The sequence below is a fragment of the Salmo salar genome, chromosome 23, assembly GCF_965601325.2.
Source record: "Salmo salar chromosome 23, fSalSal1, whole genome shotgun sequence".
In the NCBI taxonomy this organism is placed as follows: Eukaryota; Metazoa; Chordata; class Actinopteri; order Salmoniformes; family Salmonidae; genus Salmo; species Salmo salar.
In genome coordinates, this window is record NC_138313.1 from 23,981,062 (window position 1) to 24,008,627 (window position 27,566).

A 27,566-nucleotide genomic window follows, 5' to 3' on the forward strand; every position below is an offset into this window, starting at 1 on the left:
ACCAAGTTACACTTCTCAAAATGCATCGACCCTTTTATGTCTCTGCGTGCAGTATGAAGGAAGTTAGCATTGGCTTGCGAAACCACCTAACTAGCGTTAGCGCAATGACTGGAAGTCTACAGGTACGCTAGCGTATATTTATTGCCAGAATCCCGCAGTATCCCTTTAACTCCGAAGCATTAAAATAAATCCCATAGGCCTATTTCCTGTGGGATCATGGCACTTGCATTCTCTTTAAAAATGTAATGTTGTGATGGATAACATGGGTTCATGGTAAGCCTATTACAAAAACAGTATAGGAAGACTCCAGACTAACTTTTCCCCACTGCCACCACCAACATTTTCAGTGTGTGGCGCCAGCCCAAGATTGGGTCCGACCAAAATTGTCACGGTTTCACACAATAGAAGAAATTAGGAATAATGTAATTCACAGTGCTATTGAGATGGTTTGATTTAAGAACAACTTTTAGATTGGACGTGTTAAATGTATGCCTATCAGTGATTGGTTTGAATTTTGGCTTGACAATTAGGCATTGACTATAGCCTAATTTCACTGTCAAAATAGGGCTCCAGAATTGCAGATTTATTTTGCTAAGAGAGATTAATTTGCTGACATCTTTTTTCAAATCAAAGTTTGTCACATACACAGATAATCAGGTGCGGCATATCTAAAAGCTTATTAAACAGCATGATCATCACACAGGTTCACCATGTGCTGGGGACAATAAAAGGCCACTCTAAAATGGCCAGTTTTGTCATACAACACAATACCACAGATGTCTCAAGTTGAGGGAGCGTGCAATTGGGATGCTGACTGCAAGAATGTCCACCAGAGCTGTTGTCAGAGAATTGAATGTTCATTTCTCTACCATAAGCTGCCTCCAATGTCGTTTTAGAGAACGTCCATCCGTCCTCACAACCACAGACCACGTGTAACCACACCAGCCCATGACCTCCACATCCGGCTTCTTCACCTGCGGGATCATGCAATGTCTAAATCTGGCTTCTTAATGGCCTCAGCCAACTATAAAGCATTTGGAAATGAATAATTTGCTTCGATGCAATTCCCGCTTGCTGCAAATAAAACATATGTTTATTTGTTTAGTTATTAAAAATAAAAAACAGAAATATGTTATTTACATAAGTATTCAGACCCTTTGCTATCAGACTCGAAATTGAGGTCAGGTGCATCCTGTTTCTATTGATCATCCTTGAGATGTTTCTACAACTTGATTGGAGTTCACCTGTGGTAAATTCAATTGATTGGACATGATTTGGAAAGGCACACACCTGTCTATAAGGTGACAGTGCATGTCAGAGCAAAAACCAAGCCATGAGGTCGAAGGAATTGTCTGTAAAGCTCCGAGACTGGATTGTGTCTAGGCACAGATCTGGGGAAGCGTACCAAAAAAATGTCTTCAGCATTGAAGGCCCCCAAGAACACAGTGGCTTCCATCATTCTTAGATGGAAGAAGTTTGGTACCACCAAGACTCTTCCTAGAGCTGGCCGCCCATCCATACGGAGCAATCGGGGAAGAAGGGCCTTGGTCAGGGAGGTGACCAAGAACCTGATGGTGACTGACTAAGCTTCAGATTTCCTCTGTGGAGATGGGAGAACCTACTAGAAGGACAACCATCTCTGCAGCACTCCACTTATCAGGCCTTTATGGTAGAATGGCCAGACGGAAGCCACTCCTCAATAAATGACATATGACAGCCCACTTGGAGTTTGCCAAGAGGCACCTAAAGGACTCTCAGACCATGAGAAACAAGATTCTGTGGTCTGATGAAAACAAGATTGAAATCTTTGGCCTGAATGCCAAGAGTCACGTCTGGAGGCAACCTGGCACCATCCCTACAGTGAAGAATGGTGGTGGCAGCATCATGCTGTGGGGATTTTTTTCAGCGGCAGGGACTGGGAGACTAGTCAGGATCGAGGGAAAGATGAATGGAGCAAAGTACTGAGAGATCCTTGATGAAAAGCTGCTCCAGAGCGCTCAGGACCTCAGACTGGGGCGAAGGTTCACCATCCAACAGGACAATGACCCTAAGCACACAGCCAAAACACAGGACTGGGTTCGGGACAAGTTTCTGAATGTCCTTGAGTTGCCCAGCCAGAGCTCGGACTTGAACCCGATCAAACATCTCTGGGTAGCTCTGAATATAGCCGTGCAGCGATACTCCTCATCCAACCTGACAATCTACAAAGAATAGGAGAAAATCCCAAAATACAGGTTTGCCAAGCTAGTAGCGTCATACCCAAGAAGAATTGAGGCTGTAAACACTGCCAAAGGTGCTTCAACAAAAGTACTGAGTAAAGGGTCTGAATCCTTATGTAAATGTGATATTTAATTTTTATAGATTTTTTATACGTTTGTAAAAAATTATAAAAACCTGTTTTTGCTTTGTCATTGAGGTATTGTGTGTGGATTGATCAGGGAAAAAACTATTTAATACATTTTAGAATAAGGCTGTAACGTAACAAAATGAGAACATATAGCTAGCTACATCTATGGCCTTTTTCTGTCGTGTGTAATGTGCAGTAGCCTGTATCATACATGTATTGGATAAGGGGACAATAATTTGGGCTTGGGCTCATTACATTTAATTAATAAATGTATTTAATATATGGTTCATCAGGCTCCAGGTAGCATCAGGTTTGAATTTTCATGCTGATCAAAGCTCTAATCAAATCCAGCCATATTTATATGCTTTATAATGCTTTCGAATGACACTTCTGGTTTTGGCGGGAAATACCGGGTTACCGGGGAGAAAAGTGATTTATTTAAAAAATATATTAAACCCTAGTCCTGCATGTCTGCTGTGCACACCAAACATCCATACTGGGAGTGTAAATTCCACATCTGCAGTGTGGGTTGACTAATCTACCAGCTCATGTTTGTTGGTGTTATTATTTTTCTCTCTGCAATGTTGGGAAGGGCCTGTAAGTAAGCTTTTGACTGTTAGTCCTACACCTGTTGTTTACGAAACATGTGACAAATAATTGATTTGAGTCTTATAGTATTGCTTTTGGGCAGTATTGATCCATTATGACATCACAACTATATAAACATGTGAGCCCATAGAATTAGAACATCATGTGTGAACCAGCCATGATGTCACAACTGATCAATACATTCCAAAAACATTCTGGTGACTGACTACTGAACATAGAAGAAGAGCATCAAGAAGACAATCTAGCAGATTCCTCCTGAGTTATTACAGTAGATCATAAAATATAGAACGTGCTACTAGACAAAAACTTGAGGTTGTGGAACAAGGTGCCTAAGATGCCGCTGTCAATCTCTTTGATGCTGAGGAGATTCCTGCAGCTGCTACAGGAAGATAATGCAAAAACAGGCAACCTTGGTGCTGCCAGTACCAACTCCCGTCAGCCTGCCACCGAGAGGTTTCCTGAGCTCAACCAGAAGGTTCATCACACCTTGCATCCTTCCTCTAGAATCTCAGTACTGGAGTTGACTGAAGAAAGAAAGAGTGCTCTGCAATGACTTGCCAGTTTGAAGGCTGTGAAACAAATTAAGAATGAGGAAAAGAAGCCACATCCCCCTTCTAGAATCCCAGTACTGCAGAAGAAAAGTGCCATCTGCAATGGGAAGAGTCAATGTAGCAGAGAGGGAAGGCTACTTTTCCTCCCATCTGGAAGCCACTGCGACCTATCCAGACCAAGAGGGAGCAAATCTGCATGGTGAAAGACATCTACCTCTATAGCGCCAAGCCATTGGAAGGCAGTCCATGGAGCCAAATTGGTAGCCAAGTGTTCCACTAGAGCCAGTGTCACTGTGCCAAACAATGATGCCAAAAAGGAGCTATTCTGGCCTGTCAGATCAGAGGACAAGTCACGAAGAAACAAATTAAGTTTAACTCAGACCCTAAATGTACAGGATCTACCGCCATGCCCCAATGAGATGGTATGGGATCTCTTCTACCTGGAGGCTGACCAGTTGACGAAATATCTGAAGCCCAAGCTGATCAGTGTCAGCCAGGAATGGAACCTGATGATGAGTGAGGCCAAGATGGATGCCCAGACTTTGGAGGAGAAGAAAGCAAAGGAACAGTTCAAGATGAAGGTGGAGAACTACATCCAGGAGATCTGCCAAATTAATGTGGATTCTTACCTATGGGAGATAAGAGATAACGAAGAGGAGGAAAAAACGAAGAGGGCAGCATGGAGAGTAAGCCAAAGCAGATGTGAGATAAAAAATAAATATATACAGTAGCAGTCAAACGTTTGGCCACACCAACTCATTCCAGGGTTTTTATTTTTACTATTTTCTACATTGTACAGTCGTGGCCAAAAGTTTTGAGAATGACAAATATTAATTTTCAAAGTCTGCTGCCTCAGGTTGTATGATGGCAATTTGCATATACTCCAGAATGTTATGAAGAGTGATCAGATGAATTGCAATTAATTGCAAAGTCCCTCTTTGCCATGCAAATGAACTGAATCCCCCAAAAACATTTCCACTGCATTTCAGCCCTGCCCCAAATGGACCAGCTGACATCATGTCAGTGATTCTCTCGTTAACACAGGTGTGAGTGTTGACGAGGACAAGGCTGGAGATCACTCTGTCATGCTGATTGAGTTCGAATAACAGACTGGAAGCTTAAAAAAGGAGGGTGGTGCTTGGAATCATTGTTCTTCCTCTGTCAATCATGGTTACCTGCAAGGAAACACGTGCCGTCATCATTGCTTTGCACAAAAAGGGCTTCACAGGCAAGGATATTGCTGCCAGTAAGATTGCACCTAAATCAACCATTTATCAGATCATCAAGAACTTTAAGGAGAGCGGTTCAATTGTTGTGAAGAAGGCTTCAGGGCGCCCAAGGAAGTCCAGCAAGCGCCAGGACTGTCTCCTAAAGTTGATTCAGCTGCGGGATCGGGGCACCACCAGTACAGAGCTTGCTCAGGAATGGCAGCAGGCAGGTGTGAGTGCATCTGCATGCACAGTGAGGCAAAGACTTTTGGAGGATGGCCTGGTGTCAAGAAGGCCAGCAAAGAAGCCACTTCTCTCTAGGAAAAACATCAGGGACAGACTGATATTCTGCAGAAGTTACAGGGATTGGACTGCTGAGGACTGGGGTAAAGTCATTTTATCTGATGAATCCCCTTTCCGATTGTTTGGAGCATCCGGAAAAAAGCTTGTCCAGAGAAGACAGGGTGAGCGCTACCATCAGTCCTGTGTCATGCCAACAGTAAAGCATCCTGAGACCATTCATGTGTGGGGTTGCTTCTCAGCCAAGGGAGTGGGCTCACTCACAATTTTGCCTAAGAACACAGCCATGAATAAAGAATGGTACTAACACATCCTCCGAGAGCAACTTCTCCCAACCATCCAGGAACAGTTTGGTGACGAACAATGCCTTTTCCAGCATGATGGAGCACCTTGCCATAAGGCAAAAGTGATAACTAAGTGGCTCGGGGAACAAAACATCAATATTTTGGGTCCATGGCCAGGAAACTCCCCAGACCTTAATCCCATTGAGAACTTGTGGTCAATCCTCAAGAGGCGGGTGGACAAACAAAAACCCACAAATTCTGAGAAACTCCAAGCATTGATTATGCAAGAATGGTCTGCCATCAGTCAGGATGTGGCTGATGGCAGCATGCCAGGGCAGATTGCAGAGGTCTTGAAAAAGATGGGTCAACACTGCAAATATTGACTCTTTGCATCAACTTCATGTAATTGTCAATAAAAGCCTTTGACACTTATGAAATGCTTGTAATTATACTTCAGTATTCCATAGTAACATCTGACAAAAATATCTAAAGACACTAAAGCAGCAAACTTTCTGAAAATTAATATTTATGTAATTCTCAAAACTTTTGGCCACGACTGTAGACTAATAGTGAAGACATCAAAAATATGAAATAACATATATGGAATTTGTTTAGAATTCAAGGCACACTTAACCAGCATGGCTACCACAGCATTCTGCAGTGATACACCATCTCATCTGGTTTGTGCTTAGTGGGACTATCATTTGTTTTTTAACAGGACAATGACCCAACACACCCCCAGGCTGTGGAAGGGCTATTTGACCAAGAAGGAGAGTGATGGTGCTGCATCAGATGACCTGGCTTCCACAATCGCCCGATCTCAACCAAACTGAGAGGATTTGGGATGAGTTGGACCGCAGAGTGAAGGAAAAACAGCCAACAAGTGCTCAGCATATGTGGGAACTCCTTTAAGACTGTTAGAAAAGCATTCCTCATGAAGATGGTTGAGAAAATGCCAAGAGTGTGCAAAGATGTCATCAAAGCAAAGGGTGGCTACTTTGAAGAACCTCAAATATATTTTGATTTGTTTAACACTTTTTTGCTTAATACATGATTCCATATGTGTTATTTCATAGTTTTGATTTCTTCACTACTATTCTACAATGAGTAGGTGTGTCCAAACTTTTGACTGGTACTGTATATATATGTCAAATGTAAAGATAGGTGAACAAGGAGTGGGTCCAAGTCAAGAAGAGTGAACGAAGAGAATAAGAAAAACAGAGAGGTGAATTAGTCTATTGATGATATAATTCAGTGTTGTGATCATAAGTAGGCCTATTTGTATAATGTATTTTTTTTCTTCAATTTAATGAAATGTAAAATGCCTTTAGAGTGCTGACTGCACAGTCTTGCCTGAGCTGTGCATACCTTTGCCCATCTTATAACAAGGAAGTCCACCATGGAAATAATTTGGTTGACTGTGATTTTTATCCTTGACCATTTTAATCTGTGTAGTGTTGTATTCATAAGGAAAACTCAATGTATTTTAAATTTTCCAAACTAATAAACTAAATTAGGCTAATTCCTTCATTCAGGTGGAGACGTAACGTTGATTTGGGATGAGTGCTACCAACTTCAAGCTGAAGCCGTGTGAGCACTGCAGCCGGTGCATTGATCGCAGCCGGTGCATTGATCGCAGCCGGTGCACTGATCGCAGCCGGTGCACTGATCGCAGCCGGTGCACTGATCGCAGCCGGTGCACTGATCGCAGCCGGTGCACTGATCGCAGCCGGTGCACTGATCGCAGCCGCATGGAGAAACATAGCGAGTTCTGTGCCAAGCTGTCCTACAAGAGCTCCAGAAGAAGGTTCTTTGACTATACTAAGCACCGGCTCAAGGGCACTGACCTGACCGGATACATCAAATAATCTGCGATGCACCAAGGGACCTCTGTCTTTCTGGAAATTACCGCTCAAAAAGACAGGCAGACAGACAGAGATAGACAGGACAGTGGAAGGGCTGTGATTGGAGAACAGACATGCAGTCGATGTGCTGTGGGTATCGGCGGTGACTACTAGACCAACCGCTAGACCACCTGCTGCCCAAAAGACAAGGTCTACCTTGGAATCAGAGAGGGTTACAGTAGACTAGGAGGCAGTGGTATTGTATCCAGAACCATCAAAATCAACTGTGTTGAGCGGTTCCACAGAAACACATGTAGTTCTTTTCAGTCAGATTTGTTAATGGTGCAGGAAATTCAATATTAAGAAAAAAGGGAATTACGTCATTCATTCATCATTTCTAATATGACTCAAGCCCCCCTCCCAAAGATACACACACATGCGCAGACACACACCAAACACACACTTACTGTCTGATTTTGTCATTTCCGGCTCCAAATCTGGGTCCAGTTGGTCCCCTCCTGAAAGACAAGCATACAGAAAATCTGTTGGCTTCAGATACACAGCCTTACAGCCCAATATGGGCTCTATTCGAAGGTAGAAATAGGTAGTCATTTCAGACACAAACAATGTATGTGGGATTATTACTCACAGGAAGAAGTCCTCCTCTTCATCAGAGTCTTCCTCCAACAGGTTCCTCTGTGAGGGGGCAGAGGTCAGAGGTCACGGGTCAGACACATCTCTCCCATTAGGCCCCTCTCCCAGACCACTCCCAAACAGTCCTAGCAAAATCTTTGTTTGAGAAATTGCATTACGCTAAGAAGCTATTTTGGTTTCTTTTTTTAAATCATTTTCATTGAAAATTGTTACCCAGAAATGATTTGATATTGAGATAAAAACAGCTGCATTGGCCCTTTAATGACATAAATATATTTCTTGCTGCATATAAAGATACCACCAGATAACTGGGGGAATGTAACCCATTTGATAAAGGGTTAAATCCTTTTTATCTGAGGAGTGCTTCAAACGCCCTTTCTGCCTCTCCACTACCCATGTTCTATCCTCGCCCTCTGACTGTGTGTCACTTCTCTGCTCTGCCCACTCCTGGATGTGGTCCCGGGAGCCAGGAGAGGACTGGGAGCTATTATCAGAGAAGAGGGGATGGAGAGGGGGGGGGGGGGGGGGGGGGGGGTGTGTGTCTGTTTCTCTTTGATCTCAGCTGAAGACAATAACAATGCTGAGACAGAGTAGGAATGGGTCCTCTCTGAACCTCAGAGAAGGGTTGCCGTCTCCCTGCAATGTCCCTCTCGCAAACTCCCCCCCCCCCTGTTCTTAATTCCGAGCTTAAATTAGTTTGCACTGGGGAAACAAATGTTTTTGTAAATAGAATAGAAACCATTGAACCTGACTCCCCCCCACCAGTGTCTCACCCTCTCGCTGCGTATGGATCCGGTGACCTCTTCATCGTTGAGGTGTCGTTTAAACTTGGGAGGCATGTTGGCGTCTTCAGGCTGCTCCTCCCGCTCTGGTTCCCTCTGTAGGACAGGAGAAGAAACACACCCGTTAGAGACCTCACACACACAATACTGTCTGCTACAGTACATCAGCAACCCTGGTCCTACTGGGGGGTGCAGGCTTTAGTTCCAGCCAGCAATAACACATCCAATAATCAACCATGAAAAGTAGAATCAGGTGTGCTGGGCTGGAAACAAAAGCCTGCAAACTGTTAGCGAGTCCTCCAGGTGACCACTGCTGCTACAGTCATCATACCAACCCCAGACAAATACCAAACATACACAGCAGTCACTCAACACCAGCTTCCTGTCCAGATGGTTATCACATTACAGATATAGTGTGGCATAGCTGGCCTGCCTGCTTGAGTCTTTACACACTTCTGAGTCCAACACTACCTCTTATGTTCAGAATAATGATTGAGTCTGGTTCCTCTCAATGTTCCCTGAGTCTTTACGCCACTGCTAAATCTATAAACGGAGTATGCCAAACATTAGGAATGCTGGCCAATGTTGACTCCAATGCTTCCCACAGATGTGTCAAGTTGGCTGGATGTCATTTGGGTGGTGGACCATACTTTATACACACACAACTGTTGAGCGTGAAAGTTCTTGACACAAACCGGTGCGCTTGGCACCTACTTCCATACACAGTTCAAAGGCACTTACATGTTTTGTCTTGCCCATTCACCCTCTGAATGGCACACACAGACAATCCATCTCAAATTTCCCAAGGCTTAAAAATCCTTCTTTAACCTGTCTCCTCCCCTTCATCTACACTGATTGAAGTGGATTTAACAAGTGACATCAATAAGGGGTCATAGCTTTCACCTGGTCAGTCTATGCCATGGAAAGAGCAGGTGTTCTTAATGTTTTGTCCGCTGTGTTTTTGGGAAACACTGGTCATGTTACGTCAAACAAATATTTAAAAATAATAGCAGACAGAGCAGTCAAGAAAAGGAGTGGGGTTTGTGTGTGTGTGAGGCCTGCAGGCCTCACCATGTAAAGTGAGAGCAGAGAAGAACACTTCACCTAAATCTTCAAAACATATAGTACTCGTTTAGAGTTTTTAAAACAAGCATATTCAGTAACAGAACCATTCCAGTTTTAAAACCATTTCCCCTAACCCCTAGGTCTAGAGGGATTATGTCAGGCTTGCCAGGATGTGATGTAGGAGAGTTAGGCCTACTTATGAGTGGGTGGTGCTGTTGGACAGATTTTTAAACACTAAATGTTCCACTTCAGCAGAGTAGCCTTAGTTGTTATTCAGAGGTGCTCCTCTCTCCTGCCTGTTCCCTGTTAAGGGGTGGTGCGTGGGAGCAGTTTTATTGGGGAGCAGGGTTTGATTTAAAACTTCTGGCTGGCTATGCTGTGGAACCCAGCTCACTCAGGGGAGGGCTCCTGTGTCTGTTCTCTAATGCCTGTACCTCTTCATTGAGAGTCTGACTCTCCTCCCTCCGTCTCCTCCCTGGTTCCTCCTCTCCGCTCTCCTCCCTAGGCCCTGTCTCTGAACCCCGGAGTAGAAAACATGTTGTTCCTCCAGCTAGCCTCAACCATTCCTGTTCCCAGATCAGTTGAGTACCTGGGTGTGCATCAGACCCAGCCCCAGGTTCATAAAACTCAACCCCTGCTTCTCAGTGGAACAAAGGCCTCCTGTGTAGGCTCTGAGTTATACAACCAAACATCAATGTTCCACTGAAACTGAAGTCAAATGCATTTAGGCGAGGAGAGAGAGCGCAAGGAAGAGTAAATACCTCCTTTCCCCACTCCAAACCCATCGCCTTTTCATACTTTCATGCTGCACATGAATTGGGGACAAAGATTTATTGAATTGAACTAGGTCGAAACACATCCCACCTCTCCTGTCTTCACAGCTTCCACCCCAAGCCCTTCTCTCCTGCCCCAGCCCCTCCACCCAAGTTCCTCCAGTCCCTCTGGTACCATTGAATCCAGCTCAGACTCTGAAACTGTTGCTTTTCTCAGCGTCTCCTTCTGGCAGTGCAGTTGGAAAAGGGCCGTTCCGTGGCCAGGAGCGGAGTGGAACTTTCTGGTAAACAGAGAAGGAGATAGTGGCAGGGGACAGGGCTCTATCTCACGCAACTACAGAGAAAAGAGAGAGAGAGAGAGAGATGCACAGAAAGAAGAGAAAAGCCAAATCTAGCAGATCTGGGTTGCATATATGTAAGTATGCAGCTTTGAAATAAGCACTTTAAAGGCACAATCTGTAACGTCAAGTTGTGGTAAGACGTTTTGGTCATCCCAAAATCTATGAAGAAAAGAGGGATGGATGGGAAGAGGGAGATGGAGATGGAGAGGGGAGTGTTTGTGTGTGTGTTTAATTGCACCCTTGAGTGTATGGACTTTGTCCCAATGCCACAGGGGACTGTGAAACTACAGATTGTGCATTTAAAAATCAAGTGAGGGAAATGCAGTTATCCGCTGAGAAGGTGTAGCCTATTCATAGTATCTAAATGGTGGAAGGTCATCAGCTATAAGGGGAATGATGAAATGACATAGAGCCTGTATCTGGTAAGGAAGTAAACAACCAGTTTAGGCAGCCATGATCAAAGGTTTATCTGAAGGAAGTAAAACTCTGATATTTCTGTTTCACATAGCCTAGGGTATGATACAGGAGTTGGTTAAAGCAGGTACAGACTAGCATTAATACATGCAAGACCTAGCTTGACGTTCCTATATCAGCTGTCCCTTGGACAACTAAGTCACGTGCATTTGTATTGACGAAATCATTACAACATTCTGGCTTGTAAGGAAACTTTCCACGTTTAAGTACTTTAGTTCAGTCTGTATACCAGAAAGCTGGTATGACCGTGACTTATTAGGCAATGCAAGGCCCTGCCCGGGGCATAGCTGAGCTGCAGTTTACCATGGTATTTGATGATCACAGTATTCAATGGATTAGCTAGCACTCGATATAAAATCCAGTTGACACACTGATACATCTCCTCTGATCTGATGACATAACCGGTAACACGAATCATTTGACACCAATTAATCCTTTGACATCAACAACACGGATTGTGTAACAATAGCCAGCTAACGTTCGTTAGGTACAGTAACTATCCTCAGCAATTCGTCATCAAGAATAGAGTGAGCTATATCATCTTGCAGTCACGCCACACAGCCAGCTAAATCTGAAAATCGAGAAAGCCAGACAGTCATTGTCTTCTGTGAATGGAAAATGTACGTCAGCTAGCAGAGCTGGTTTAGCTAGCCAGATGGTTAATAATTGTCTAGCTAACACAATCAGGACTAGCTATTTGAATTCAACAAATACAATGTCATTATTTTAGTTAAGAGTATAGTCTAGCTTGTGGCTAAAATGAATATGCAGACAGGCCGCTGGCGACGACGTTCATTTCATAGCCACAGAGAAAACACACAGCTGTAATGTTAGCTAGCCAGCAAGCTAATGCTAACGTTACCTGGTGTTTTCGTTAAATCCACTCTCTCGCTCTTGACACAGACGACCAAACAAGCTTTGTTTATAAATACAGGATCACAATGTTCTGTTTAGCTTTCTAAACTAAATCAATGCATTTTCTTCCAGCTGAGGATGGTCGCTACAGAGATGCTCTCTAATCCTTCCTGCTTTCTCTGATCAGCTGGAGAATACTCTTAGCGCCTGCCCAGTCTCTCTCCCTGATTTGTGGCAGCGTCAATCTGAAGATTGGCACAATCAAGTAAATACAATTGGTGGAAGACTGAAATGCTGAAAATGAAAATAGAGAGAAATGATTGGGAACCTTCATATGTGTAAGTGCTGTGGGGGTGACATGCCTTAGATGAGTTCTTCAGTTCAAACATCATTTTCAAGGGTATCTGTCTAGTCCAGACCGACTACACTACTGTAACAGCCCTGAAATAGTCTGTTCTGGTGTTTGTAAACATGGAAAATAATCAATGAAAGACTTAAGAGAATTTGTAGAATGGCACACCAGAGGCCCTGATGAGAGCAACAGATGACCCCGTGCCTGAGTGGCTCCAGAGCTGGAGCAAGGCGGATGAAGGAATGGAGATGGGTATGCTAGAGGAGGATGAGGAGAGGAGGAAGGAGGTTGGATGGTGAGAGGAAGATGTAGAGAGTGTGGTGAAGATGGTGAGAGATTCCTAAAGAGTAAAAGTAATATATGGCCATATATATACTTTGTTGTTTCTTGTATCTACTGTAGATGATACTTGCCATCTCGTTTTGAGATTAGATTGAGATGGTGTAGATTATTGTAGGTTTATAATTTGAGATGTACAAATGTTGAAAACGCAAATAAACCTATTGAAGTATGAATGTTTATTTTTATACAATATAGATGTGGCTGCCCATAAATGTATGGAATCACATTGTATTTATCAAATCAAATCAAATTTTATTTGTCACATACACATGGTTAGCAGATGCTTGTGCTTCTAGTTCCGACCATGCAGTAATATCTAACAAGTAATTTAACCTAACAATTTCACAACAACTACCTTATACACACACAAGTGTAAAGGAATGAATAAGAATATGTACATAAAAATATATGAATGAGTGATGGCTGAACGGCATAGGCAAGATGCAGTAGATGGTATAGAGTACAGTTTATACATATGAGATGAGTAATGTAGGGTATGTGAACATTATATAAAGTGGCATTGTTTAAAGTGGCTAGTGATACATTTATTACATCAAGATGCAGTAGATGGTATAGAGTACAGTATATACATATGAGATGAGTAATGTAGAGTATGTAAATATTATATAAAGTGGCATTGTTTAAAGTGGCTAGTGATACATTTATTACTATTTAATATTATTATTTATAAAACATGGTTTAGATTTTGTTGTTGTAATCAATGACTGTATATGGTATATAATCTCCCAAGTGGTGCAGCGGTCTAAGGCACTGCATCTCAGTGCAAGAGGCGTCACTACAGTCCCTGGATCGAATCCAGGCTGTATCACATCCGGCCGTGATTGGGAGTCCCATAGGGCGGCACACAATTGGCCCAGCGTCGTCCGGGTTTGGCCAGGGTAGGCCGTTATTGTATATAAGAATTTGTTCTTAACTGACTTGCCTAGTTAAATAAAGGTTACATTTAAATAAATAAAAATAATCCACTATTATTTTAGGCTAAATCCTCCAAGGATTTCCATTGGGAATTCCTTACGCTGTTGCCACCAGCAGGGGGCGAGAGAGCACAGCGTTTTGCGTCTACCCTCAACAACACACGCCTGTGACAACAACTTTAACCGTTTCTTCTCCTGTCTCTTTGTTCTCATAAACAGGTATGTGGTGTGGTGTACACAAGCACATTATCTATAGAACATGTTAGAGTTGAAATGGTTATCAGAGTGATACTTACCTTTTATGTTGAAATAGTAAAGTTTAAATATGTAAATTGATCGAGTGAAAACTGTTAGTGATCTTGACATATAGAGATGACTGGATTTGCAGATATACAAGGCTAGCCCATGGAATAACATAAGAAAAAATGGCACCAGATAATATTGAGGTTTATTATCTACTCTGTTGACATGGTCTAGGCCCTGACATCTCCCCACCCAAGTGTTATATGTTACAGGGTTGTATTTTTAAAGAAAAACTGTATACGGAACGCTAAGCTAACACTAGCCTGTCAAGCCTATAGGGTTGCTATTAGCTTAGTAGCTACCGTTAGCTGGCTTACACCTCGATCACACCAACAGTGTCATTGCATTTTGGTACACCAGAGGTACGTTCATTTCCAATGGAACACTGAATTTTCTCTGTAGAATTTTGTTGCAGAGGCAGTTGCAGTGCGTTCTGTGTGGTGCATACGTTGGATTTATCGGACGTAAGCGTCAAACTGTATGCGTAGACGGCTTGACAGAAATGGTAGCAGATGGTGAAGGATTAACTTTTGTTGCACACATATCCAGATTATGCTGAGTACCATTTTGCGCAATGACACTGTCGGTGTGATCAAGGCATTACACCTTTTTTTCTCCAAATGCGGATTTAATCTTTAACTGGTGCAGGCTAATTCAATGCCTCACATACACAAATAATATACAGTGCACCCTCTGTTGAATTATTTTTGTCTTGCCCATTCACTCTTCCTGTTAAAAGCGGAATGAGGGAGAGCTCTGTTTATTGTTTTGGAAATATTATTGTTTTAAAAGTGTATTGTTTCTTAGTAGCTAGCTAACTGTTGAGTTTGGATCCCGCGACGCAGTTGGCATCAGTTGCTGGGACTACTACTCTCTGTCCGGTGAGCCTGCCGACCAAGGCCAGATCTGAAGAGCTATTTGGCGTAGCAGCTAGCTGCTAGTTAGCTGCCTATCAAGCTAGCAGGGTTTTCTTGAGGGCTTGAACGTAGCCCGTGACGTGGTTAGCCATTGTGGCTGGGACCGCGGATTGTGACTGTCTAGATCCCTGTTGTTTGTTGTTTTCAATCTTCGCCGTGACATGCCCTGTCTGGAACTGCGAGGAGTAAAAGCGTAACCTACGTTGCTAGCTACCATGACAAAGACCAAAGCTGGCAGGAGTACCGTTGAGGACAGTGGTGTCTCTATTGCAGGTAAAGGATCTTTTAAATGAACAAAAAGAGTTCTACAAGCAGTAGTTACAACAACAAGAAAATAGCTTCAAGTGTTTTGTCCAAATACTGGTGGAGTCAACTAGTAAAAGAATGGAAGACCTGACCAGAGAGGTCCAGGAACTGAAGAACAGTTTGTAGTTCTCCCAGGGTCAGCTTGATTAGTTGAAACAGGAGAACGGCAAGATGACAGCAATCTGTAAGTCACCGAGAGAGGACATCAGATCTGTGGTTGAATCGATGATAACAATGGAGAAATCAGATTAACTCGAGGGACAATCACGGTGAAACAACATGGTTGTGGACGGAATTGCAGAATCTCAACAGTGAGGGAAATTATCTCTGAGAAATTGATGATGGACCACAGGAAGATTGAGGTGGAGTGCACCCACAGGACTGGAAAACCCACCACCGGCCCAATTGATGGGCCAAGGCCGATAGTGGTCAAGTTCTGAGGTTCAAGGACAAGGTAGTTGTTCTGGAAAGAGTCAAGAACTTGAGAGGAAAGTAAATCTTCCTCAACGAGGACTATCCTGAAGCTGTGCGCCAGAAGAGGAAAGAACTTATCCCAGCCATGAAAGCTGCCAGAGCGAGTAGGGACATTGCTTACATCCACTATGACAGGCTCATTGTCCACCCTCCCTCCCAGAAGCCTGGAAGGGATGAGAGAACCAAGCCTATGGGTTCGTAGCTTCAACCCCGCAGCACGCAAACGCACACACACACACACCAATTGAGTAATGGACTGCTGAATGTATATTTTTCTCTTGCTTTGTTAGTCATAATACTGAAAAGAACAATCTCTGATAAGCTACCCAGGAAAGGGCTGAAAACATCACATATTAAAACCTCTTATGGACACATATTAAAACCTCACCAATATCCAATGGTAGCGCCTGGCGCGAAATACGAAAAACCTTAAAAATGCTATAATTTCAATTTCTCAAACATATGACTATTTTACACCATTTGAAAGATAAGACTCTCCTTTATCTAACCACATTGTCCGATTTCAAAAAGGCTTTACAGCGAAAGCAAAACATTAGATTATGTCAGGAGAGTACCCAGCCAGAAATAATCACACACCCATTTCTCAAGCTAGCATATATGTCACAAAAACCAAAACCACAGCTAAATGCAGCACTAACCTTTGATGATCTTCATCAGATGACACTCCTAGGACATTATGTTATACAATACATGCATGTTTTGTTCAATCCAGTTCATATTTATATCAAAAACCAGCTTTTTACATTAGCATGTTTTGTTCAGAACTAGCATACCCACCGCAAACTTCCGGTGAATTTACTAAATTACTCACAATTAACGTTGACAAAAAACATAACAATTATTTTAAGAATTATAGATACAGAACTCCTTTATGCAATCGCGGTGTCAGATTTTAAAATAGCTTTTCGGTAAAAGCACATTTTGCAATATTCTGAGTAGATAGCCTGGCCATCACGGCTAGCTAATTTGACACCCACCAAGTTTGGCCTTCACCAAACTCAGATTTACTATAAGAAAAATTGGATTACCTTTGCTGTTCTTCGTCAGAATGCACTCCCAGGACTTCTACTTCAACAACAAATGTTGTTTTGGTTCGAAATAATCCATAGTTATATCCAAATAGCTCCGTTTTGTTCGTGCGTTCAAGTCACTATCCGAAGGGTGATGCGCCGGTGCGTTTCGTGACAAAAAAATGCTAAATATTCCATTACCGTACTTCGAAGCATGGCAAACGCTGTTTAAAATCAATTTTTATGCGATTTTTCTCGTAAAATAGCGATAATATTCCAACCAGGCGACGACGTATTCGTTCAAACACTGAAAGAAAAAAATGGAGTTGTCTCGTGCATGAGCGCCTCAGTGTCATTGTTCCCAGAAGGACCACTCACCAAAACCCTGCTGTTTTTCGCCCAGAGACTGCAGAGCTATCATTCCACTTTCTGGCGCCTTCCTAGAGCCAATGAAAGCCTTAGAAAATGTCACGTTACAGCACAGAGGCTGTATTTTCGATAGAGAGGCTATAGAAGGACAAGAAATGGTCAGACAGGGCACTTCCCGTATATAACTCCCCTACGGACTCAGGAGAGGCGAAGGTCGAGGGCCATGCGTCCTCCAAAACACGACCCTGCCGAGCTGCACTGCTTCTTGACACACTGCTTGCTTATCCCGGAAGCCAGCCGCACCAATGTGTCGGAGGAAACACCGTCCAGCTGGCAACCGAAGTCAGCTTGCATGCAACCGGCCCGCCAAAAGGAGTTGCTGGAGCGGGATGGGACAAGGTAATCCTGGCTGGCCAAACCCTTCTCTAACCCGGACAATTGGGCACGTCCTCATGGGTTTCCCGGTCACGGCCGGCTGTGACATAGCCTGAGATCGAACCTGGGTCTGTAGTGACGCCTCATGCACTGCAATGCAGTACCTTAGACCGCTGTACCACTCGGGAGGCTAAACAGATGGATTTTATGGGGATTTTTAAATTATGTTAATTCGATTTCCGCGGGTGTGCGGAAATTGTAGGCTAAGGGTTTAACCATTCAGAGTCAAACTCAGGAGACAGAAGAGGGAGCATGCCTCCATCCGCATAGACGGGAACACAGTGGAGAAGGTGTAAAGCTTCAAGTTCCTCGGCATACACATCACTGACAATCTGAAATGGTCCACCCACAGAGACAGGGTGGTGAAGGTGCAACAGCGTCTTTTCAATCTCAGGAGGCTGAAGAAATTCACCTTGGCCACTAAGACCCTCACAAATGTTTACAGATGTACCATTGAGAGCATCCTGTTGGGCTGTATCACCGCCTGGTACGGCAACTTCACTGTCCGCAACCGCAGGGCTCTCCAGAGAGTGGTGCGGTCTGCCCAACGCATCACCGGGGGCACACTGTCTGCCTTCCAGGACACCTACAGCACCCTATGTCACAGGAAGGCCAAAGATAATCAAGGATGAGCCACGGCCTGTTTACCCTGCTATCATCCAGAAAGCGAGGTAAGTACAGGTGCATCAAAGCTGGGACCGAGAGAGAAACAGCTTCTATCTCAAGGCCATCAGACTGTTAGATAGCCATCACTCGCCAGCCTCCACCCTGTTCCCTGCCCTGAACTTAGCCACTGTCACTCGCCAGCCTCCACCCAGTTCCCTGCCCTGAACTTAGCTACTGTCACTAGCCAGCCTCCACCCAGTACCCTGCCCTGAACTTAGCCACTGTCACTAGTCGTCTACCACCCGGGTACTCAACCCTGCACCTTAGAGGCTGCTGCCCCATGCACTGTACATAGACATGGAATCACTGGTCACTTTAATAATGGAACACTAGTCACTAATGTTTACATACTGTTTTACTCATTTCATATGTACACTGCTCAAAAAAATAAAGGGAACACTTAAACAACACAATGTAACTCCAAGTCAATCACACTTCTGTGAAATCAAACTGTCCACTTAGGAAGCAACACTGATTGACAATACATTTCACATGCTGTTGTGCAAATGGAATAGACAACAGGTGGAAATTATAGGCAATTAGCAAGACACCCCAAATAAAGGAGTGGTTCTGCAGGTGGGTACCACAGACCACTTCTCAGTTCCTATGCTTCCTGGCTGATGTTTTGGTCACTTTTGAATGCTGGCGGTGCTTTCACTCTAGTGGTAGCATGAGACGGAGTCTACAACCCACACAAGTGGCTCAGGTAGTGCAGGTCATCCAGGATGGCACATCAATGCGAGCTGTGGCAAGAAGGTTTGCTGTGTCTGTCAGCGTAGTGTCCAGAGCATGGAGGCGCTATCAGGAGACAGGCCAGTACATCAGGAGATGTGGAGGAGGCCGTAGGAGGGCAACAACCCAGCAGCAGGACCGCTACCTCCGCCTTTGTGCAAGGAGGAGCAGGAGAAGCACTGCCAGAGCCCAGCAAAATGACCTCCAGCAGGCCACAAATGTGCCTGTGTCTGCTCAAACGGTCAGAAACAGACTCCATGAGGGTGGTATGAGGGCCCGACGTCCACAGGTGGGGGTTGTGCTTACAGCCCAACACCGTGCAGGACGTTTGGCATTTTCCAGAGAACACCAAGATTGGCAAATTCGCCACTGGTGCCCTGTGCTCTTCACAGATGAAAGCAGGTTCACACTGAGCACGTGACAGACGTGACAGAGTCTGGAGATGCCGTGGAGAACGTTCTGCTGCTTGCAACATCCTCCAGCGTGACCGGTTTGGCGGTGGGTCAGTCATGGTGTGGGGTGGCATTTCTTTGAGGGGCCGCACAGCCCTCCATGTGCTCGCCAGAGGTAGCCTGACTGCCATTAGGTACCGAGATGAGATCCTCAGACCCCTTGTGAGACCATATGCTGGTGCGGTTGGCCCTGGGTTCCTCCTAATGCAAGACAATGCTAGACCTCATGTGGCTGGAGTGTGTCAGCAGTTCCTGCAAGAGGAAGGCATTGATGCTATGGACTGGCCCGCCCGTTCCCCAGACCTGAATCCAATTGAGCACATCTGGGACATCATGTCTCGCTCCATCCACCAACGTCACGTTGCACCACAGACTGTCCAGGAGTTGGCGGATGCTTTAGTCCAGGTCTGGGAGGAGATCCCTCAGGAGACCATCCGCCACCTCATCAGGAGCATGCCCAGGCGTTGTAGGGAGGTCATACAGGCACGTGGAGGCCACACACACTACTGAGCCTCATTTTGACTTGTTTTATGGACATTACATCAAAGTTGGATCAGCCTGTGGTGTGGTTTTCCACTTTAATTTTGAGTGTGACTCCAAATCCAGACCTCCATGGGTTGATAAATTGGATTTCCATTCATTATTTTTATGTGATTTTGTTGTCAGCACATTCAACTATGTAAAGAAAAAAGTATTTAATAAGATTATTTCTTTCATTCAGATCTAGGATGTGTTTTTTAAGTGTTCCCTTTATTTTTTTGAGCAGTATATATACTGTATTCTAGTCAATGCCACTCCGGCATTGCTCGTCCTACTATTTATATATTTCTTAATTCCATTTACTTTGTACATTGTTGTGAATTGTTAGATATTACTGCACTGTTGGAGCTAGGAACAAAAGCATTTCGCTACACCCGCAATAACATCTGCTAAATATGTGTATGCGACCAATAACATTTAATTTGAACTAATTGGTCTAATATAAATTGAGGAAAATCTGAGTCAGATGATATCATGGATACCGGTAGTTTAGTTTATTGTATCTACTTTGGGAAACTTTGTCTTGCATCTTCTAAAGTAGACAAGATGGAGCTGTATCTGTCTTTATCCCAGCCAACAGAGTGTGGCAAATGGCTTGTCCTTCATGTGAATCGCTCCTGATCTGAGAGGCATCGGTACTCCTAACAAACACACCAGATGGTTGGTCCTATTACTTTTCAAATCAAATCAAATTTTTGTTGTCACATGCGCCAAATCAACAGGTATATAGATCTTACCGTGAAATGTGTGTTGGAGTGTCAGTGTAATATGTGTGAGTGTGTGGTTAGTCCAGTGAGTGTACATCGAGCCTGTGCAAGAGAGTCAGTGCAAAAAAATAAGAATAAAATAACGGTGTCAATGGAAATAGTCCAGGTACCCATTTGATGAACTGTTCAGCAGTCTTATGGCTTGGGGGTAGAAGCTGTTAAGGAGTCTTTTGGTCCCAGACTTGGTGCTTCGGAACCGCTTGCCATGCAGTAGCAGAGAGAACAGACCATGACTTGGGTGGCTGGAGAATTTGACACTGCCTGGTAAAGAGGTCCTGGATGGAAGGAAGCTCAGCCCCAGTGATGTACTGGGCCGCATACACTACCCTCTGCAGCACCTTGCGGTCGGTTGCCGAGCAGTTGCCATACCAAGCGGTGATGCAACCAGTCAGTATGCTCTCAATAGTGTAGCTGTAGATCTGAGGTCCCATGCTAAATCTTTTCAGCTTCTTGAAAGGGAATAGGTGTTGTTGTGCCCCTTTCACAACTGTCTTGGTGTGTTTGGAACATGATAGGTCCTTCGTGATTTGGACACCAAGGAAGTTGAAGCTCTTAACCCACTCCACTACAGCCCTGTCGATGTGAATGGGGGCGTGCTTGGCCCTCCTTTTCCTGTAGTCTACGATCAGCTCTTTGTCTTGCTAACGAGGAGGGAGCGGTTGTTGTCCTGGCACCACACTGCCAGGTCTCTGACCTCCTCCTTATAGGCTGTCTCATCGTTGTCGGTGATCAGGCCTACCACTGTCTTGTTGTCAGCACACTTAATGATGGTGTTGGAGTCGTGCATGGCCATGCAGTCGTGGGTGAACAGGGAGTACAGAAGGGGACTAAGCACGCACCCCTGAGGAGCCCCCGTGTTAAGGGTCAGTGTGGCGGATGTGTTGTTGCCTACCCTCATCACCTAGTGGCGACTCTTCAGGAAGTACAGGATCCAGTTGCAGAGGGAGGTCTTCAGTACCAGGGTCCTTAGCTTAGTGATGAACTTGGAGGGCACTATGGTGTTGAACACTGAGCTGTTGTCAATGAACAACATTCTCACGTAGGTGTTCCATTTGTCCATGTGGGAAAGGGCAGTGTGGAGTACAATATAGATTGCATTATCTGTGGATCTGTTGGGGCGGTATGCGAATTGGAGTGGTTCTAGTGTTTCCGGGATGATGGTTTTGATGTGAGCCATGACCAGCCTTTCAAAGCATTTCATGGCTACAGGCATGAGTGCTATAGGGCAGTAGTCATTTAGGCAGGTTATCTTGGCGTTCTTTGGCACAGGGACTATGGTGGTCTGCTTGAAACATGTAGGTATTACAGACTGGGTGTGGGAGAGGTTGAAAATGTCAGTGAAGACACTTGCCAGCTGGTCAGCACATGCTCTGAGTACGCATCCTGGTAATCTGTCTTGCCTTGTGAATGTTAACCTGTTCAAAGGTCTTACTCACATCGGCTTCGGAGAGCGTGATCACACAGTTGTCTGGAACAGCTGGTGCTCTCATGTATGGTTCAGTGTTGCTTGCCTCGAAGCAAGCATAGAAGTTATTTAGCTCGTCTGGTAGGCTCGCATCACTGGTCAACTTGCGGCTGGGATTCCCTTTGTAATCTGTGATAGTCACATCCGACGAGCGTCAGAGCCGGTGTACTAGGATTCAGTCTGTGTGTGGAGTAAAGGTGGTCCAGAGTTTTTTTCCCTCTGGTTGCACATGTGACATGCTGGTAGAAATGAGGTAAAACGGATTTAAGTTTTAAATTGAGGAAAAGTCAGATGATATCATGGATAGTAGTAGTTTAGTTTATTGTATCTACTTTGGGAAACTGTGTCTTGCATCTTCTGAAGTAGAAAACTCTGGATTTCGGTGTTCCTCAAGGTTCTGTTTTAGGCCCACTATTGTTTTCACTATATATTTTACCTCTTGGTGATGTCATTCGGAAACATAATGTTAACTTTCATTGCTATGCGGACGATACACAGCTGTACATTTCGATGAAACATGGTGAAACCCCAAAATTGCCCTCCCTGGAAGCCTGTGTTTCAGACATAAGGAAGTGGATGGAGCACATTTTTTACATTTAAACTCAGACAAAACAGAGATGCTAGTTCTAGGTCCCAAGAAACAAAGAAATCTTCTGTTGGATCTGACAATTAATCTTGATGGTTGTACAGTTGTCTCAAATTAAACTGAAGGACCTCGGCGTTACTCTGGACCCTGATCTCTCTTTTGACGAACATATCAAAACTGTTTCAAGGACAGCTTTTTTTTCATCAACGTAACATTGTAAAAATCTGAAACTTTCTGTCCAAAAATAATGCAGAAAACTGTATCCATACTTTTGTCACTTCTAGATTAGACTACTGCAATGTTCTACTTTCCGGCTACCCGGGTAAAGCACTAAATAAACCTCAGTTAGTGCTAAATACGGCTGCTAGAATCTTGACTAGAACCAAGAATGTGATCATATTACTCCAGTGCTAGCCTCTCTACAATGGCTTCCTGTTAAGGCTAGGGCTGATTTCAAGGTTTTACTGCTAACCTACAAAGCATTACATGGGCTTGCTCCTACCTATCTTTTCAGATTTGGTCCTGCCGTACATACCTACACATACGCTACGTCACAAGACGCAGGCCTCCTTAATGTCCCTAGAATTCTAAGCAAACTGCAGGAGGCGCTGCTTTCTCCTATAGAGCTCAATTATTATGGAATGATTTGCCTATCCATGTGAGAGACGCAGACTCGGTTTTGACCTTTAAGTCTTTATTGAAGACTCATCTCTTCAGTAGGTCCTATGATTGAGTGTAGTCTTGCCCAGGGGTGTGAAGGTGAACAGAAAGGCACTGACAGCGCCCTTGCTGTCTCTGCCTGGCCGGTTCCCCTCTCTCCACTGGGATTCTCTGCCTCTAACCCTATTACGAGGGCTGAGTCACTGGCTTACTGGTGCTCTTCCATGCCGTCCCTAGGAGGGTTGCGTCACTTGAGTGGGTTGAGTCACTGACGTGATCTTCCTGTCTGGGTTGGCGCCCCCCTCGGGTTCGTGCCATGGGGGAGATCTTCGTGGGCTATACTCTGCCTTGTCTCAGGGTAGTAAATTGGTGGTTTGAAGATATCCCTCTAGTGGTGTGGGGGCGGTGCTTTGGCAAAGTGGTTGGGGTTATATCCTGCCTGGTTGGCCCTATCGTCGGACGGGGCCACAGTGTCAACCGACCCCTCCTGTCTCAGCCACCAGTATTTATGCTGCAAAAGTTTGTGTCGGGGGGCTAGGATCAGTCTGTTATATCTGGAGTATTTCTCCTGTCTTATCTGGTGTTCTGTGTGAATTTAAGTATGCTCCCTCTAACTCTCTCTCTTTCTCTCTTCTCTCGGAGGACCTGAGCCCTAGGACCATGCCTTGATGACTCCTTGCTGTTCCCAGTCCACCTGGTTGTGTTGCTGCTCCAGTTTCAACTGTTCTGCCTGCGGCTATGGAACCCTGACCTGTTCACCGGACGTGCTACCTTGTCCCGGACATGCTCTCTCTCTCTACCGCACCTGCTGTCTCTAACTCTGAATGATCGGCTATGAAAAGCCAACTGACATTTACTTCTGAGGTGTGGACCTGTTGCACCCTCTACAACCACTGTGATTATTATTATTTGACCTTGCTGGTCATCTATGAACGTTTGTACATCTTGGCCATGTAGTGTTATAATCACCACCCGGCACAGCCAGAAGAGGACTGGCCACCCCTCAGAGCCTGGTTCCTCTCTAGTATTCTTCCAAGGTTCCTGCCTTCCTAGGGAGTTTTCCCTAGCCACCGTGCTTCTACATCTGCATTGCTTGCTGTTTGAGGTATTTGGCTGGGTTTCTGAACAGCACTTTGTGACATCGGCTGATGTAATAAGGGCTTTATAAATACATTTGATTGATTGATTGGATGGAGCTGTATTTGTCTTTATCCCAGCCCAAAGAGAGTGACAAATGGCTTGTCCTTCATGTGAAGGGTCATGTATCGCTCCTGGTCTGCTGTTTTTTTAGTGTCTAAGAGGCCTCGGTACTCCTAACAAACACACCAGATGGTTGGTCCTATAACTTTTCAGTTGTCACATGCGCTGAATCAACAGGTATAGACCTTACCGTGAAATGCCTACTTACGAGCCCTTATTAATTAACCAATTATGCAGTTTTTAAAAAAGTAGGTAAGAAAAATGTGCCAAATAAATTCAAGGAAAAATAGTAACCCAATAAAATAACATCAACGAGGCTATACACAATGGGAAACCATACCAAGTCAATGTGTAAAGGTACGGTTTGTCTGTGTGTGTGTGTGTGTGTGAGAGAGAGATCCTTCTTCATATCCATGGCCTCACCTGTCAGCTATGGTCTTTACAAGATAACTGGGACATTTCCTCCTGACCTGGAGGTCAGCAGAGGTCAAAGCCATATCTCTCTGAAGCGCACTATATCACTAGCCCTCCTATCTCCCCCTCAGCCCTGTTATATACCTAGCCCCCCTCCCCCAGCCCAGTGGTGTTATACCCCTAGCCCCCTATCAATTCAATGGGCTTTATTGGCATGGGAAACATGATAGCCCCCCTATCTCCCACCAGCCCTGTTATGGCCCCAGTGTGTGAGGCTATGACCGATGCTAGAGCACTCACAGGTCCTCTCACAGCCTAGCGGCTCTGAGTAGGACACACAATATGAAATTTACTTTAGAAAAATGTTTTTTTAATGAACTTACATTTTAAAAAAATGGAAGAAAACTTTTTCACTCATAATGTAATTAATTATAAGTCATATTTCATAGAAATCTGGAAACGCTGGACAGTTACTTTAATTTCAGGTATTTATGTAGACAGGCAGATGTGACACACTCACTCAAGCATGCACGTGCGCACACATAAACACACAAATGTTTACATAGACTGGATGTGTCTGCGTGGCCTGCCTAATATAAGTCCAGTGATTACAATGTGTTTAACAGGATTCTCTACCTTTACTAGCCTACTCACAGAGATATTTCTATGGGCTGAGGCTCGTAATGTTTACAGAGTTCCATGAAAGCCATTGCCCTCCCAATTCCTAGAATGTCCTCCACATAGCAGTACCTGGATAGATGTTGTGTAACTAACTTCACTGGAGCATTTTCTCAATTATTGTTGGCTGACAGCTGAATCAATGCATGGTGTTATAACAGTGTTATCATCATCACTCATCTTTGTCGTATCTGTTTAACAGCAGGGAATGGGATGCAGTGTGAAAGTCCCTCCAGTCAGTCATTCCTGGTATGTGTAAGTGCCCAGACTGGTGTGTCTGGTGGCTGGTTCCTCATCAGGAAGGAGAGGCATGATTTCTCATGCCTCAGCCTTCAGAAGCAGACATCATCAATAACATGTTTACCGGTACCTCTCCAAACATACACGTGATGTGGGTGGACGGGAGACAGAAGTATTTCCACTGAATCAGGAAATGAGGAACGCTGTTGTGTTTAATTGTAGGGAGGGAGGTAGAGGAATGAGAGCGATACTACCCTTCTTCATGGGTTCTCTTCATCGTTAGCCCACCGGGGCTGCAGAGAGAGTTTGATGTGGTGTAGAGGTGAGTCTGTCCTAGCCTCCTGAATACTTCCCCTCTTTCAGGGGCTGGCTTCCAAACATACCAGACCTCACCCTGCCTACTGCTAATTTACACCTGACTCTTACAATGGCGCTTTCTCAAATTACACCCTATTCCCTAGTGCACTACTTATGTCCAGAGCCCTTTGAGTAAAATAGTTTTAATTGACAGCTTCAAAAATATTGTGATGAATAAAAGCTTTGGTTTAACCCAACATTTTGTCTCATAAACTTCATGTTTCAGTAAAAGGGACTCCTGAATGAACCGGGTCCAAGGTCCATACTGTTGGAGAATCACTTCAACATGAGGCAATATTAGGACTGAAATGGGGAAAAACAGTTGAGATCATCCACATTCCAACTAAATCCTGGCCCCTGGGTTTCCACCCTCCCTGGATGGAAAGTGTATGTGAGCAGTGTTGTTTCTGCCTGAGAAAGAGGATGAAGTCCTCAACCAACCTGGTCTCAGTGCATGTCGTATTATTCGGTACGTAAAACCAATCCACTCCTCATACACAGTATGATATGTTACGTTTCGTATGATATGTAATAATTTGTGGATGACCACAATTCATATGACGTTACAAATTGCAATATGTTGTAAATTTGCGAAACGTACAATGTTACAAATTTGAAAAACGTATATGTTACGTTACTTATTCCAATTTGTTGTCGCTAACGTTGGCTAGGTGGCTAATGTGAGCTAGTTGGCTAATGTTAACTAGACTAGGTGTTAGCTAACATGCTAATTAGCTAAAATTGTCCACGATAAGGGTCGAACACGCAACCTTTGGGTTGCTAGGCATTCACGTTATACAACCAACCATCCTCCTTTCGTTTTTGCCTTAAGTAACCATACCAAATGTAACATTTACTAAATTTGAGTGTCCCGGATTTACATTTACTATGTTACGTCTAGGCTATTTTTTATTTAACCTTTATTTAACTAGGCAAATTGGTTAAGAACAAATTCTTATTTACAACGGCCTACTGGAGAAAAGTGGATTAATGGCCTTATTCAGGAGCAGAATGACAGATTTTTACCTTGTCAGCTCGGGGATTTGATCAAGCAACCTTTCGGTTACTGGCCCAACGCTCTAACCACTAGGCTACCTGCCGCTATGAGATATGGCTGTCACAACAGTCCACATTGATCTTAGCTAACTCAAAGATACTGGTAACTATCCCAAGATATCTCAATCGGTGTTGTTTCTAATGGTAGCAAATTAAGCATAGTGGGCAGAGACGAGCACAAGCTAATGAGATCCTGATAGCA

General features: G+C 44.2%; 1 protein-coding gene across 3 annotated transcripts in view; it reads right to left on the reverse strand.

The window, feature by feature from the left end:
- The window catches only part of vamp4 (vesicle-associated membrane protein 4), a 32,450-nt gene extending 19,842 nt beyond the window's left edge, over positions 1–12,608 (reverse strand). Inside the window, exons 1-5 of one of the 3 annotated variants that reach the window (XM_014169329.3) lie at positions 12,095–12,608; positions 10,593–10,751; positions 8,571–8,675; positions 7,793–7,839; positions 7,611–7,661 (exon numbers count right to left, since the gene is read on the reverse strand). In XM_014169329.3, the coding sequence (XP_014024804.1) occupies positions 7,611–7,661; positions 7,793–7,839; positions 8,571–8,675; positions 10,593–10,595 (206 nt within the window). In that variant the 5' untranslated portion in view covers positions 10,596–10,751; positions 12,095–12,608. Of the gene's footprint in view, positions 1–7,610; positions 7,662–7,792; positions 7,840–8,570; positions 8,676–10,508; positions 10,752–12,094 lie in introns of all 3 variants that reach the window. The other 2 variants (XM_014169327.3, XM_014169330.3) reach the window with 2 other exon arrangements.
- Positions 12,609–27,566: the final 14,958 nt, after the last annotated feature.